This window comes from Amphiura filiformis, chromosome 15 (genome assembly GCF_039555335.1).
Source record: "Amphiura filiformis chromosome 15, Afil_fr2py, whole genome shotgun sequence".
Classification (NCBI taxonomy): Eukaryota; Metazoa; Echinodermata; class Ophiuroidea; order Amphilepidida; family Amphiuridae; genus Amphiura; species Amphiura filiformis.
This window is the reverse complement of record NC_092642.1, coordinates 61,952,779-61,967,400: the sequence shown is the minus strand read 5'-3', so window position 1 is coordinate 61,967,400 and position 14,622 is coordinate 61,952,779. Positions and strand designations below refer to the sequence as shown.

Sequence of the window (14,622 nt, the reverse complement as noted above, 5' to 3'; positions counted from 1 at the left end):
TAACCAGGTGTTATATCAGCAAAATCGATCAAATTTAGCAATTCAGATGAAATCAAAAAGAAATCTAATCTGGCTTGTTTTATTGGATCATTTTTTCTGCAAGTAAAACGTCTAATATTTGGATTCAGAACTCTCCATGGATCGCATATTTCCATGTCTTCTTTTATATTAAGAACCATTTCTTTTGCTTTCGGGTTATTAATATTTACATAATTGAAAGTATCCATTTCTTGATTCTGGACTAAATTAAAGTCTCCGCATATAATAGAGTAAGGGTTTCCAAAAGTTTCTACAACCTCTTTTACACGACTATAGAAATATGGCTGATCATCATTTGGCCCATATAAACAACATAAAGTGATATCTATAGATAACAAAGTAATATCGAGCACAATCCAATTTCCAACATGATCACGCTGTATATTCCGCACCTTAAAATCAAAATTATTGTTCATCAAAACTGCCACACCTCTTGAGTTCGTAGTGTGACCTGGTATATAAATCTCATAACCCCATTCAGACCTGACCATATTTTCAAATTTTTGATCCCAATGTATATCCTGAAGACAATATATCGAAAATTTCTTTTTCCTTAGATAATTAAAAACATCACGTCTCTTGACTTTATCATTCAATCCCCTGCAATTTACAGAACATATTTTAACTGAGCTATCCATATGCAAAACATTTATTTAATTTAGACTGATCATGTATAAGAAGCCAAAACTGCGTATAGTACATTTCATATAAATTAAGCTGTCGCTTTCTGATACCAGAGAAAAAACAAAAAAAAACAAAATAAATTAAAGGACAAAGTCAAAATACAAAAACCAAAAGGTAGGTCAAAACAAAAATTGAACCCAAAATCAACTGACAATTGAATACATGAATACAAAAGCCACCTAAGTCCATAGGAAGTGATTTTGAGAGAAAAACCTGTGTATCATTTTAATTCCTTCAGTTAGATTTACCTGGTCAATATGGTAAGTTTTACGTGCAAATGAGTGGATTAACCTGTATTAGGTATGACGATTAGCATTTCAGGGACTTCGTGGGGTTCATTTTAAATTTTGGACTTGGGTGGTTTTTTGAATCATATACAAAGACAACAATGTTAGAATGAGATTACCACTAGTAAGATAATACAAAATAAAGCACACAGGTATGTATAATGTTGATAAGCATTCTGCCATGTAATATAAACCACACACTTTCCTTTATTAAACCCATTTTTTGTTCAAAAGTCACTCTCTAGCAATGAATGTGTTACAAGTGGACTTTTATACATAATGGATTTCAATCAATGTGTTACAAGACTCAAATCATGGAATTGGGTGATTCTTTCATACATGCTATTTTTCACATGCTTAATAGACACAGAGAATGAATTTGAGTTGTTCTTTCATGCATATGACAGGCCTATGTATAGCAACAATTTCCCATGCTTAACTCAATTTGGCCAAAGTATGGACTTAGGTGGCTTTTGTATTCATATATTCAATTGTCAAGGAAAGTATGACCGTCAATATGAGCGTACACAAAAATTGTCGCCTCTAAGCGACTGTTAATAAAGCATTACATGTAAACATCTAATTCATGCATATCAAAATTGCATCAAAATATGAGAAAAACGTTTTTGATCATCTTCAATTTTTTGTATCCCCTTTTTTCCTTTTTTTTTAATCCTCTATAGGCACGCATGCATATACCCAAAAATTATATATTCAAAACGTGATTAAAAGAGCTTCAAAAACAATATGATTACATGGGTAGCTTTTGCGTTTAACATACCTTTATATTATAGCTATAAGCGACTGTTAATAAAGCATTACATGTAAACATCTAATATTCATACATATCAAATTGCATCAAAGTGTGAGAAAAACGTTTTGATCATCTTCAATTTTTGTATCCCCTTTTTTCTTTTCTTTTTTTAAAAATCCTCTATAGGCACGCATGCATATTCCCAAAAATTATCTATTCAAAACGAATTAAATCAAAAGAGCTTCAAAAACAATATGATTACATGGGTAGCTTTTGCGTTTACATAACTTTATATTACAGCAAATATGACATCAAAATAAGAAACCAAAAGCACATCAAGGCAATAATTCATATCGCAGACATCATAGGAGTATAACAAAACGAAGTAAATTGATCACAAGTTTAGACCATTATATTCACATGACTGAGTTTCAACTGCCTCTTGTAGAAAAGTCTTATATTAAGCTGAAAACCTAAGTTTGAAAGTTTCCTTCATTTAGTTGTTAGGGTTAAATCTCTTCCAATCTCCTCTTCTGTTTCCCTTGTCCTTGAATTCCAGGATCACATCCAGTCCGATGGTTCGAATACGTGTAAGATTCCCTTCTCGTCGTAAAGTCTTTCCATGTTGGACCAGCTTACCTCTGTCTTGCTCAGGGGCGTAGCCAGCTTTCTTGGTCAGGGGGGGCAAAATAAAATTTTGGGGGCACAGACGAAAAAAATTACAGTTGCATCATACAATACATAGAGATTGTCTGTCTTCGAGCTTCCCGAAAAGGGCCGTATTGGGATGATGTGCGCGCGTAGCGCGAAAAAAATGGTATTTGACACTATTTTCGCCCATTATCCGGCTAAAAAAGGCTTTATTGTTACAATGTGCGCGCGTAGCGCGGAAAAATTTTGTATTTTACACTATTTTGGCCCTGAATTTTGCTAGAAAAGGGGCTCCTTGTCCTTTTTCTTTTCCTTTGCCCTCTTGATTTTCTCTTTCATTTTTTGTCAGAGGGGCACTTTTTTTTTCTTTCATTTTTTGTCAGGGGGGCACTCTGCCCCCCTGCCCCCTGCTGGCTACGCTACTGGTCTTGCTTCATACTTCTTGGAAGATCCGTGTAAGCCATAACCGGTTTCCTATCCTTAAAAAAGGGCCTGATTCGCTGTTGAAGCAAGATCCCATCCCTGTCGAACATAGATCCGAATCGGATGATCACAGGATCTGGTTGATGACTTCGGTTATCTTCACCTTCCCCATGCTTTCGTGGTATCCTATGTACCGCAACAAAGTATATGTAATCAATCTGCTCTTCCGATACACCAAAGTCTGTACGAAAGATATCCCTCATCTTATCTCCTAGCTCCTCCACTGTCTCTCCGGGATTTTGCGGCACACCATAAAACAGCAGATTCATTTTTCTGTCGTGTAGTTCCTTGAGCTTGTTTTCCTTGTCAAGCTTGGCAACAAATTCTTCATGTGTTTTTTTAGTTGTGGTATGACATTATTCACAATGTCATGTACTTCATCTGCGTTGTTTTCCACCGATGTCTTCAAATCTGTAATATCGTTCTTGTTTTCTTCTACTTTCTTATTCATGTCACTCATTTCTTTTTGAAAATCGTCCATTCGCTTTGTCAAATTTGACTCCATGCGTAACATTATGTCCTTGAGTTCTGAATTTAACACGGCGGCCTGTTCATTGTTCGTATTACCCGCCATAGCGCCTTGTGCTGTACCGTTGCTGTCTATTGTACACGTATTACCCGTATTCGTGGTATTATTCGGTGCGAAGTGTTGTAGAATTGTCCCTTTTTGTGTCGTCTTTTATTCTCGTCTTGAGGCACGAGTCAAGAAAGGTTGAGGTGAGTAGATGACACTAGTGTTGATTCCTTCAAAGGAAAGTGGTGGTGAGTCGTCTGGTTTCTTGAATGTGAATTGATGAAGAAGATGCGTAAAGAAGATGAAGAGTTCCATCTTGGCAAGATGCTCACCAATACAAACCCGACGACCTGTGTGAAATGAAATAATGACCAATTAAGACATACATCGTACCAAGAAAATGATGTAAGGCTGGCTCTGTCTTTAGATTTTACATGTAGTTACCTATATGGGCAATATTGGAATTTATTAATAAAATAAGTCTGGGTCGAAAAATAATCAACTGTTGTGATATTTTTACACCTGTCAACAACTTTTGTGATATTCTTACGTTGTCAAAAGCATTTGACACTATTGATCACAGGCACATTATTTATTACATAAATTATGACGGTCATTCAAAAAATTCTGCTTCCACCCGAAATAACCTAAAATTTAGCAGAAAACTCATCTTAAAACTTTAAAAAAAATGAAGAAAAAAAAAAGTATGAAGATTGACAAAATAATTCCTGTACCTATAGAAAATGGAGTCAATTCCTCCCTATCCATGACGTCACCATATTCGTCCAGAAATCCTTCCGGGTTGAACTGGTCTGGATTCGGCCATGTTTCCGGGTCATGATGAACGCTCCACAGATTTGATATAACCACGCTGCCTTTAGGGATATTGTATCCTGTTAGAGTGGTGTCGTTACTACTGTAATGAATAATTCCTAAAGGGACAATGGATCCAACACGCTGAATCTCAAGAAGGGTTGCACACGTGAAGGGTAATTCAGTCTTGTCAGCAAGTCTTGGTAGGCGGTTTCTACCAACAACTGAATCGAGCTCTTTTTGAACCCGTTCCTGTATTTCAGGATAGGCCATCATGAAGAGTATTCCCCAAATCAATGTTGTGGAAGTGGTATCTGTCCCTGCTGCAAAAAGATCAACAATGACGGCTGCCAAATTATGACGATCAATGAAGGATTCCACATTCAATTGTTTGGCCATTTGGATCTCTTTAAGATAAACATCGATATAATCATTGAGATTTTCCGCATCAAATTCGTGTTGATGCTCCTCAATTGCTTTATCAACAAATCCCAAGACAGTGTTTAAGTTCTGCTTCAAACATGTATAAATAGTTGGCTGAAAGTACTTGGCCACAGGGAAAAATCCTTGCAATCCAGCCGATCCAGATAGTTTGATGGCCTCTTGGAGACTGTGCAGCAGAAGTCTGAACGTAGAATCGTCGTACTCAAATCGTTGACCAAAAACAACACAGCATATTACATTAGCTGTAGCATTGGATAAATAACACTGTGGATCAAATGATGTCCCTTCTAAAAGGGTGACCTCGTGTGATAGGTGTTTCGCTTCTTCGGCAATATTTTCTTCGAAATTTCTTTTACCAACGCCAAAAGAACGTAACGTGGTGAGTGTAAAACGTCTTTGGTGCTTCCACGGCTCCCCTGATGCTTGTATTAAACCTATTGACACAATAAAGATAACAATATTAGCGAAAGGAAAAATCACAGCATGCCAGAGGTAGCTAGAGGTGCAGAAAATTGCCATAAATGGTATTAAAATGTTTTAAATGACCCCCATTATAATATGTGATATTAAAATGAACAAAAAGCAAAGAAAATGTATGCCGGTGTGTGCAGTATGCATCTGGTGACATGTACATTCCGGTTTGGAATTATTTGCAGGTTAGAAATTTAAGATGGCTCCCAATACGGTGTCCAAAATGGCCGCCAGAAGTAGAGTTTCTAAGTTAAAATCTATGATATCAATATGTAAATAGCATAGGCATACACTAGTACCTGAAATGACTGGTTTGTATTTGGTCTCAAGGAAGTAATGAACACACTATGATTTCGTACTATTCATTTCTTAAATAGAATCCCTATTCATTTATTTTTGATCCCATAACTATTCGATTTGATGAGATATATTGTTCATTTTCATTAGGTATAATTACTATCACTTTGAACCGACAATCTTATTAAAATGAATAGTTTCCGTATTAGTCTAACAAGTAACTATTCAAATTGACAAAATCTCCAACTCATTATTTGACAAGATTACCCATTTCATTTTGACAAGATTAGACAAAACTATTCAAATTTTGTAAGATTCGAGCCAGGTATACCAAATTTAATTTCCTGGTCATTTTTGACAAGACAAACTACTCATATTTGATCAGTTGGGTCATTTTTAACAAGAACCTATTCATTTTATAAATGACAAGGCAATCACATGATCAAACTTGATGAGTTTCTTGTAATTTTGATGAGAATATCCGATTCATCTGAAAAGTTTCCGTTGTCAAATTTGACAAGTTTCTATTCAAAATCGTTTTTTAAGAGGGTACACTTCCGTTGGTCTTGAAATACTTGCATGTTTTAAAATAAAGATGGCTGCCAATATTATGGCCAAAATTGCCGTTCGAAGATGCATTTTAATGCATTCCATCATTTAACGAAGATCAAGCATGCACCAGTAGCGTAATCACCTAATTACTTATGATTATTCCCTTAATCATTTTGTCTTATTTTCATTTTGTTATTGTAAAAAGATTGGTGAATAAATGTGTTTAAATACATTCTTGAACCATATTTTTTAATTTATTCTCAAAATTATCAAAAATTGACCATTTAGCAATCGTAGTAGGAAGTCTATTGCTGTCAAAATGATATTGATACCTGGGAAAAAGAATACAATGGTACCTTTTATAGTAGTACAGGTACAAATCATAGTAAAGGTATTTTGATTGGTATTTCTAATAAATTTGATTTACCAACTGATGTTGAAAAAATCTATGCTGATAATGAAGGTAGAATACTTGGTATAAAACTTTCTATTAATGATGTCAATTACAATTTGTGGAATGTGTATGCACCTAATGATATTCCAGATAGAAAATTATTCTTTGAGCATGTGCGCAATATTATTGATAAATACAGTGTAGGGGGGTCACACAATTTTGGGTGGTGATTTCAACACTGTCCTGAACCCACTGTTAGACAAAATAGGTGGTAATATTCCAAATCGTGCTTGTTCTGATATTATTAAAACAATGTTGGATGATTATGAGTTAAATGATATTTGGAGGCTAAGAAATGGTGATAAAAAAGATTCACCTGGGCACAAAAATCTCCTCCAGTTAAGTGCACACTTGACTATTGGTTTATTCCTAATGCTATTGAGCACACAGTGAGAAAAATTGATATCATATCTGCACCTAGATCAGACCATTTAGCTGTATTTTTAACTATTTGTCACAATGATATTGTGAAAGGTAATGGTTATTGGAAACTGAACAACACATGGTTACAAAATTCTGATTACGACCATGGCATTAACAAACTTATTGATGAATGTGTTGTTGATTATGGTGATGTATTGTCCCCTAAACATTTCTGGGACTTATGTAAAACTAAAATCCGGTGTTTTACAATTGATTTTGCAAAAGGCTCACAAAAGCAGAGGATGAGTGCGCTAAAGCAAATTGAATGTAAACTACAAAAGCTTTATGAAAATTGCATCAATCAGACGGATGATGAGAACCTGAAATTGCAGTATAATGCTTGTAAACTGGAGTATGAAGTTATGTACAGTCATTATATGAAAGGGTTACAAATAAGATCTAAAGAGAAATGGATTGAAGAAGGTGAGAAATGTATTAAATATTTTCTGAATTTGGAGAAAAAAAATGCTTCTAAGAAGTCAATCAACAAACTTCAGTGTAGTAATGGTGTGATGACAACTGATCAATCTGTTATTTTAAATGAAGAGGTTGTCTATTTTTCTGATTTGTTTAAAAGCAAAGTTGATGTGTCTGAAATAGAATTGGATGAGTTTTTTCGAGATACAATTTTTCCTACTCTGACTAATGAACAGAGTGAAAGCTGTGAGGGTATCTTGACAGCAGAAGAATGTGTAGGTGCGCTCAATTCTATGGCAAAAAATAAAAGCCCTGGCTATGATGGTCTCACGGTAGAGTTCTATCAGCACTTTTGGCCAAAGATTGGTCCCATTGTTGTTACGGTGCTTAATGATGCGTATCTTTCTGGGTCACTTACCACCTGTCAGAATCGTGGCATAATCTCCCTCATTCATAAAGGTAAAGGGCTTCCCCGGGACTCCCTTAATAACTGGCGTCCAATTGCTTTGTTGAATATTGATTATAAGATAGCCACTAAAGCATTGGCTGCTCGTATTAAAAACATTCTTCAGTCTGTTGTGAATACTGATCAGAATGGTTTTGTTAAGGGTAGAAGTATACACGAAAATATCCGCCTTATTGAAGATGTTTTAAGATATGTTGATAATAATAATTTACCTGGTGTTATGATGTGTATTGATTTTAAAAAGCATTCGACAGTATAGAACGTGACTTTATATTTTATGCGCTCAGAAAATTGAATTTTGGTTCAATGTTCAGAAAATGGATTTCAGTTATTTTTTCCAATACCACTAATTGTATTATTAATAATGGTCACATCTCAAGTTCCTTTGATGTAAATTGTGGCGTACGTCAGGGTTGTCAGATTTCGCCTTTGATCTTCGTCCTTAGTGTGGAGTTGCTCGCTTGTAAAATTCGTCAATCCAAGCAAATCCAGGGTAGAAGTATGAGCGTAAAGAAATTCGCATCTCTACTTTTGCAGATGATACTACCATTTTTGTAAAAGACCCTGAATGTGTTAAAACGGTTATGGATGTATTTGATAACTTTTCAAGATTATCTGGTCTTTCAGTAAATCATGCCAAAAGTGATGCCGTATGGATTGGGTCCTTGAAAAATAATAATTTCGGCATCGGAAATGTTAACTGGAAATTAGCGCCAAATAACACTGTTAAAATCCTTGGTGTGTATTTCTCCCAAGTATCTCAATAAATCATTTGTCTTGTAATTGGGAGGATAAAATGAATAAGATCGAGTGTTCAATCCGTGCATGGAAGATGCGAGGCCTATCAATGGTTGGTAGAAACTTGATCGTGAAAACATTGTTGGCTTCACAACTTTCATACATTGCTCCAGTTGTAGACCTTCCTGAGAGAGTTGTAAAGAAATTAAACACTATGTTTTTTAAATTTATTTGGAATAGAGTGGAAGCGGTGAAGCGGAACACCATTATTGCAGATTATGAAAGAGGTGGTATAAACATATTTCAGGTTGAGATGTTTTTCAATGCTTTAAAGATGTCTTGGATCAAAAAACTAAACAATTCTAGTCCTGCTTGCTGGAAGAACATTCCACTTTACTATGTCAACAAGTTTGGTTTGGGTATGAATGTGTTTAATTTTCTGTTTTTTATAACAACATGTTTAAAGTCTGGTTCAATACTAAATGTACTTCAAATAAAGCTGACATATCTGATTACTACAATCAAATCATTTGGAACAATGATGCTGTAACTGTTAACAAGAAAACACTTTTCTATAGAGACTGGATTGAAGCTGGCTTTATTTTTATAAAAGATCTTTTTGATGATGATGGTTCAATCTACTCACTTGAGTATTTTAGACACCGCATTCCACGCACTGGCAACATTCTTTTTCAGTACTTCGCTCTTTGCAATGCTCTGCCGAATGATTGGAAGAATGCACCAATTCTATACCAAATTAGGACTGAATCAATTGTCTTTAATGCAGTCCCTATAGAAGCCTGTTCTTCAAAGTTTTTTAGACATGCCATGGTTGATAAGATTTATGTTCCACCAATTTGTATGAACTATTGGTGTAGAAGATTCCCCAATTATAATTTTGATTGGGAAAAGATTTGGGGTTCAATACCATGTTGTACCAGTGAGGCCAGACTTATTTCACTTAATTGGAAAATTATTCATAACATTTATCCTACAAAAGTTTTATTATGTAAAATGGGGAAAGAAGATACCAATTTGTGCAATTCCTGTAATGCTGTTGATCATCCAGAGCACTTCTTTTTTCATTGTAATAAGACCACTCCTATTTGGGAATTTGCTAACAGGGTTATTACACAAAGGCTTGGTAAAAACTTTAGGCTTTCTGTTGAAAATGTTTTATTTAATTATCATAATGACATTACCATTGATCGGTCAAAATATATCAATTATGTTATACAGGGTGTAACAATAAAATTTGTACAATTTTGAAAATAGAATGACATAAGTATGCCGCCTATGTTGTGGTTTGATATTTATATGTCTATCAAGATAATTTCTTTAGCCACCAGCTAAGCTTTGTTTCAATTAAAACGACGGTATAAAAGGGAAGATATGGCCAATTATGTAACCTAGTCTTAAAACCGCTTGGGCCACTTTTGTCTAAACTGTTACAAAAGTGACTGAATAGAGTTGGAACCATGGACGATGCTCTTATGATAGGTAGTTTTAAACAATGGGGTATTCGAAGTGGTAGAAATGATTACATAAAGTCACAACTAATCACTGACATAACAACCTCATTTACTAGAAATCGTGGCTGCAGCTCAACCACTTCAACCCCAATTCACGTTGGAAGAGCGTATTTTTATGATTGTGACATTCGGTAGCACATGGAGTCAAGCAGAAACCATAAGATTGTTTATAGCTCATTATCCAAACTCATGTCTTCCATCAAGGCATACAATTATATATAACTATGAGAAGTAGGCCTATGTGGAATTTGTTAACAGAAATGCTGGCAATAGTGGTCGCCCCAGAAGAAGCTATAAGCCAAGCTGAACTTAATTTCAAAATCATATTGTTTTGTACTTATGGATGCAAAAACTGTTCTCAGTTTTACCAACGATATCTCAGGGATATGAGAAATTACTTTATTTATAAGATAATTTGAAAGAAATGTCATAACTTCATTTATAGATTTTAAAGAAAGATCATATCATCATTAAGTTCATGTTAATTATATGAAGAAACACGACTTATAATTCTTTTGTGTCAGTTCTTTGATGTTTAAGGGATGGGTTTATATGTGTGTAAATGGAGGAGAAATGGGAGGATTTTGGCATGTTTGCTGTGATTGTTTGCCTAGCAATATTGATCACAAGTACACAATTGATGGTGCATATCAAGGACCAAACTCTATAGTTTTATATTTGAGCACGATCACTTCTGTAAGGTCATGGGAAATTATGTAAATCGGCTTTTATATTTGATGTTGCATATCGGCTCACGCACTTTATTTTTGTACCCAGTATTTCACAAAGTCCCTGTACTCTGATGACCCTATGACTTTTTGCTGGTATGTTGAGCACTTTAAACAATTAATTATAGTACTTACCTCCTACTTTAGGAACATGCGTATGTCTTAATGTATGTCGACCATGTCAACAACCCAGTGTAGTTTTACATGGTTGGAAAAGTCTATTTCCTTTCGCTATTTTGCCAATCATAATTCATAAATTGTCCAACTTTTTTGACAAAAAGAGTTTTACAACTATTCCGCCAGCAAGGAAACACAAATTTATGTGTATCCAGTGCGTCCTTTACGTTTAAATAGTTCAGTTTATTGTCAAGTTGTGCCTCTATACGCCATATTTACGGAATTGATGATACGAGCTGATACGGAATTTTTGAACCCAAATTTCTTGAAATATACATTACCTTTTAACTTCTCGCCACGAAATTGGATTCATAAGAAGGTCAAATACAAGCCTTCCATTATGGCTGGTATCATCATCTCGATTGGTGTCTTGTGTTAGTATTATTCCATATTTTGCTGGTAGAAGTTCAATGAAACCCTCCATAATTCACGACTACTGTCACTTGTGTTATAAACTCGATGTGTTTACTATATTGTCGCTCGGGTCCGCGACTAATCGCAGGGACCAGTCTATCATTAGCTATTCTATACACTTTTCAATAGCCTTATTGTGATGTGTGGGAGTTTTAAAAGCCGAGCCATGAACAAAATATAATGCGAGCACCGGGGGCATCAACTTTAGAGGTGACGGTATGTGCCTGTCAATATATGCCCCTCTTTTGAAGCCGACTATACCCGATGACCAGGCACCTTCAGTTTTCAAAATATTATACCCAATGACCCCTTTTTCATTTTGATTGTACATAATTGACCCTTTTTTTTTAAAAAAAACCCCAACGTTTTGTACTGATATGCGCCTACTTCGCGACGCTTGTACAAAATGTAGGCACATATACCCATCAATTCTAAAGTTGAGTGCCCCGGGGCGAGCATGCATACTGCGGGCCAATGAACAATGAGATAGTGGCTTTTCTGATATCACTTTGAGGAACTGTTGAAGTATAAATCAGCCAACGAGTAGGTGTGTCCAAATTGCACATCTTGAATTGAGACCAAGACATGCTGTTATTTCAATTGTTATATCGTTCCGGTTGGTTTATTACCTACCATTGCCTACGAGATGCAGTTCTAAGGTGACAGAGGGACAGGTCTGCAATTCGATTCCACAACCATTCATACCTTTCATCTGTTTTATTGTATTATCGTGCGAATTGCTCCGTGGTACCTTACGGGTACCTGAATTTTATTTGAATGAAGATGACTCTGTCATGCTCGACGTCATATTGCATAATTTCTATACAGTATATGCAATAAACCAACCAGAACAGTATAACAATTGAAATAATAGGCAGTTCTAAGATAGGTTAAGAAGAATATAACGTCATTCTGTATTATTATTCAAGGTTGTAACGTGTGTCTATGCTGTCATGTAGGCCTACCTGGCAACAGACACGCCCCCGGTACAAACAGATGAAATTTGTAGAAAAGCGTGATTATGACAAAAACATTAAAAAATGATACTTTGAGGTATTGTTTTTTAATTTTTGTATGGCAGATCATACATACACATGTGCTGAGGTCAAAAAGGTAAAAAATTTGTTTTTGACCCCTGACTCACCTGTCATTCCAAACAACCCCTTAATGCACGATAAGCATATCTACGCGGTACAAACTTGATGTGCGCAAACATGGCAAAAGTGGCCCAATTTCTGGACGTTTTAATTAATCGGACATAACTTTTGAACCCAAGGTAGTAAAGAAACCAACTAAACGTCTTCTTTTAGCCAAGATATTACTGATTGTGTTGCATATAACATTTGTGCCATAACTCTTTTAGTTTTTTCCTGCGAAGTCAAAATGCAATTGTATAAATTTTATTGTTACACCCTGTATGTGTTGGCAAAATGTGCATTGGCAAATACAGATACGGGGATCATCCTTGTCTTCTGTTCCTCTTTAGGCAGGAACTTCGTATGAGAGGTTTGGTCTGCGATGACTTTAGCTAGTTGATCGCAGATGAACAGTTACTTGGATGACTTCCGTGTCTGTTCTTGGCTCTGTCATTTTGCTTAAATTATTTCTTTGATTTTCTTATTATATACATGTATGTAAATTTGTTTCATAACATCTACTATTATATATGGATTATGTGCAGTGCAATAACTTTTGTTGTTATAATATTTATAGTGTATTTAATGTGAATAAAAGGCATTTTGCCTGACATACTATGTCAAAAGATAAAAAAAAATCGTAGTAGGCTGACGAAATGCAAAATTTTGGTATCGGGATTAAAAAATCAAATTGGTCTCAAATTGTTCCACTTGGAAGAAGATTTTTGGCCTATAAACCAGAGAATAGTTTGCCATATCTCAGGCGTTTCGTCACAAAATAAGTCATGTATGCTTTAAATATCAAGTGTTCACGAGTTTTATTTAATATTGAAGAAGGAGGCGGCCTATATGCTTCACCCTAGCAGGGCGTAAGACAATGTGAGACACAAATTAATATATGCGAGGATCGGAAATAAACGATGCAAACCCGAGAAATTATGATTTAATTAAATGATGTGTTTGGGGCTCGAGCAAACTGACATATCAAAATATCTCTATCTGATATATCTCACCATCTCCCAATCCCACCTCCTTATAAAGAGCTACTTTGGGTCTGTCACTCAAGTCCGGTTTGTTGAAAGCCTCTTTCACCGCATCATGCTTGTCCAGAACAACCACCAATTTTCCAACCAAGTACATGCTGAAGACTGAGCCGTACTTACGAGATAACTTCGCGAGTAACTCATGGTTTGACAGTCCAGTACGCCAGATAGATATCACAAGATTTGGTAGATTTCCGACCAGTGGCCAACCCCATGGTCCTGGTGGCAAATGCTTGGGTCTTCGAAGCCACCAAGAGACGATAAGGAATGCAGCTAGACAAAACAGTGCAGTCTGAATGTCGAGGGAAGCTATACCAACAGCCATCATTTTTTATATCTATTTTTAAAAGCACGGATAAAGAATATTATAATATTAGTATATAGCATTCCGCATACGGCAGTGTTTACGTTGACCCCAAGCTGACTCTAAGCTGAGCTGCAGAATAATAAAATAAACTGAGAAAGGCCAAGTTTAGTTTATGCAGGGGGTGCCAAAAGGTACAATTTATTCACAGAAACTTCCTCTCTGGGCTGTGCAATAATAATTAATATTATTATCAGCCGGGGGGTCCAAACGGCCTGCCAAAAATTGCTTACTCCACTTCGGCCTGCCAAAATTGCTTGCCGCCCCTTGGCCTTCCACAAATCTTTGCCTCCCAGCTCCTCGCGCCTTTTATAGGCCTACATGATAGTCTAAATAATGTGAGCGTAGCGAAAAGGAAATGTTTCATATCATTTCAACGTTTCTGTACTGCTTTTCCAAGCCTTTTTAGAGCGTGTTATTTAAAATCAAAATGTGTACATATCCCGGTATCGCTTGAGGTCCTGGTATATACTGGGGTACCCCAAAAAGTGGTTTGATCATTGACGTGCAGCATGGATTTGAAAACACTGTCTCTTGAGTTCAAGAAATTTTTATTGATTTTCATACCAAAAAATAAGGTGTCAAATGCTCAGGAGGATGATATACTTCAAATGAGATCTGTAGGTAAAATGTTTGAAACATTCCACGAATGTACCCCAATTTTGAATGGGCCGCGGCGGTGTTATCAAATCGTAAATTAAATTTGGCGTTATTATTGCCAAGCGCAAGAATCTGCAAGAA

General features: G+C 35.9%; 1 protein-coding gene across 1 annotated transcript; it reads right to left on the bottom strand.

Annotated features, from left to right (window-relative positions):
• Window positions 1–3,575: 3,575 nt before the first annotated feature.
• LOC140171092 (cytochrome P450 2J1-like) lies at window positions 3,576–13,842 on the bottom strand. The gene is made up of 3 exons (XM_072194261.1): window positions 13,488–13,842; window positions 4,147–5,103; window positions 3,576–3,762 (listed from the first exon to the last, which is right to left on the bottom strand). The coding sequence occupies exons 1-3, from the start codon at window positions 13,840–13,842 to the stop codon at window positions 3,578–3,580; spliced, it is 1,497 nt and encodes a 498-aa protein (XP_072050362.1). The 3' UTR covers window positions 3,576–3,577.
• Between the last annotated feature and the right edge of the window lie 780 nt (window positions 13,843–14,622).

What these genes read in the sequence shown, in the direction of transcription:
- LOC140171092 (XM_072194261.1), bottom strand. Translation starts at nt 13,842, where the DNA reads ATGGCTGTTGGTATAGCTTCCCTCGACATTCAGACTGCACTGTTTTGT. An exon ending in GGAGGTGGGATTGGGAGATG is followed by an intron (nt 5,104 to 13,487) that starts GTGAGATATATC and finishes TTGTGTCAATAG; the next exon opens with GTTTAATACAAGCATCAGGG. An exon ending in ATTGACTCCATTTTCTATAG is followed by an intron (nt 3,763 to 4,146) that starts GTACAGGAATTA and finishes CATTTCACACAG; the next exon opens with GTCGTCGGGTTTGTATTGGT.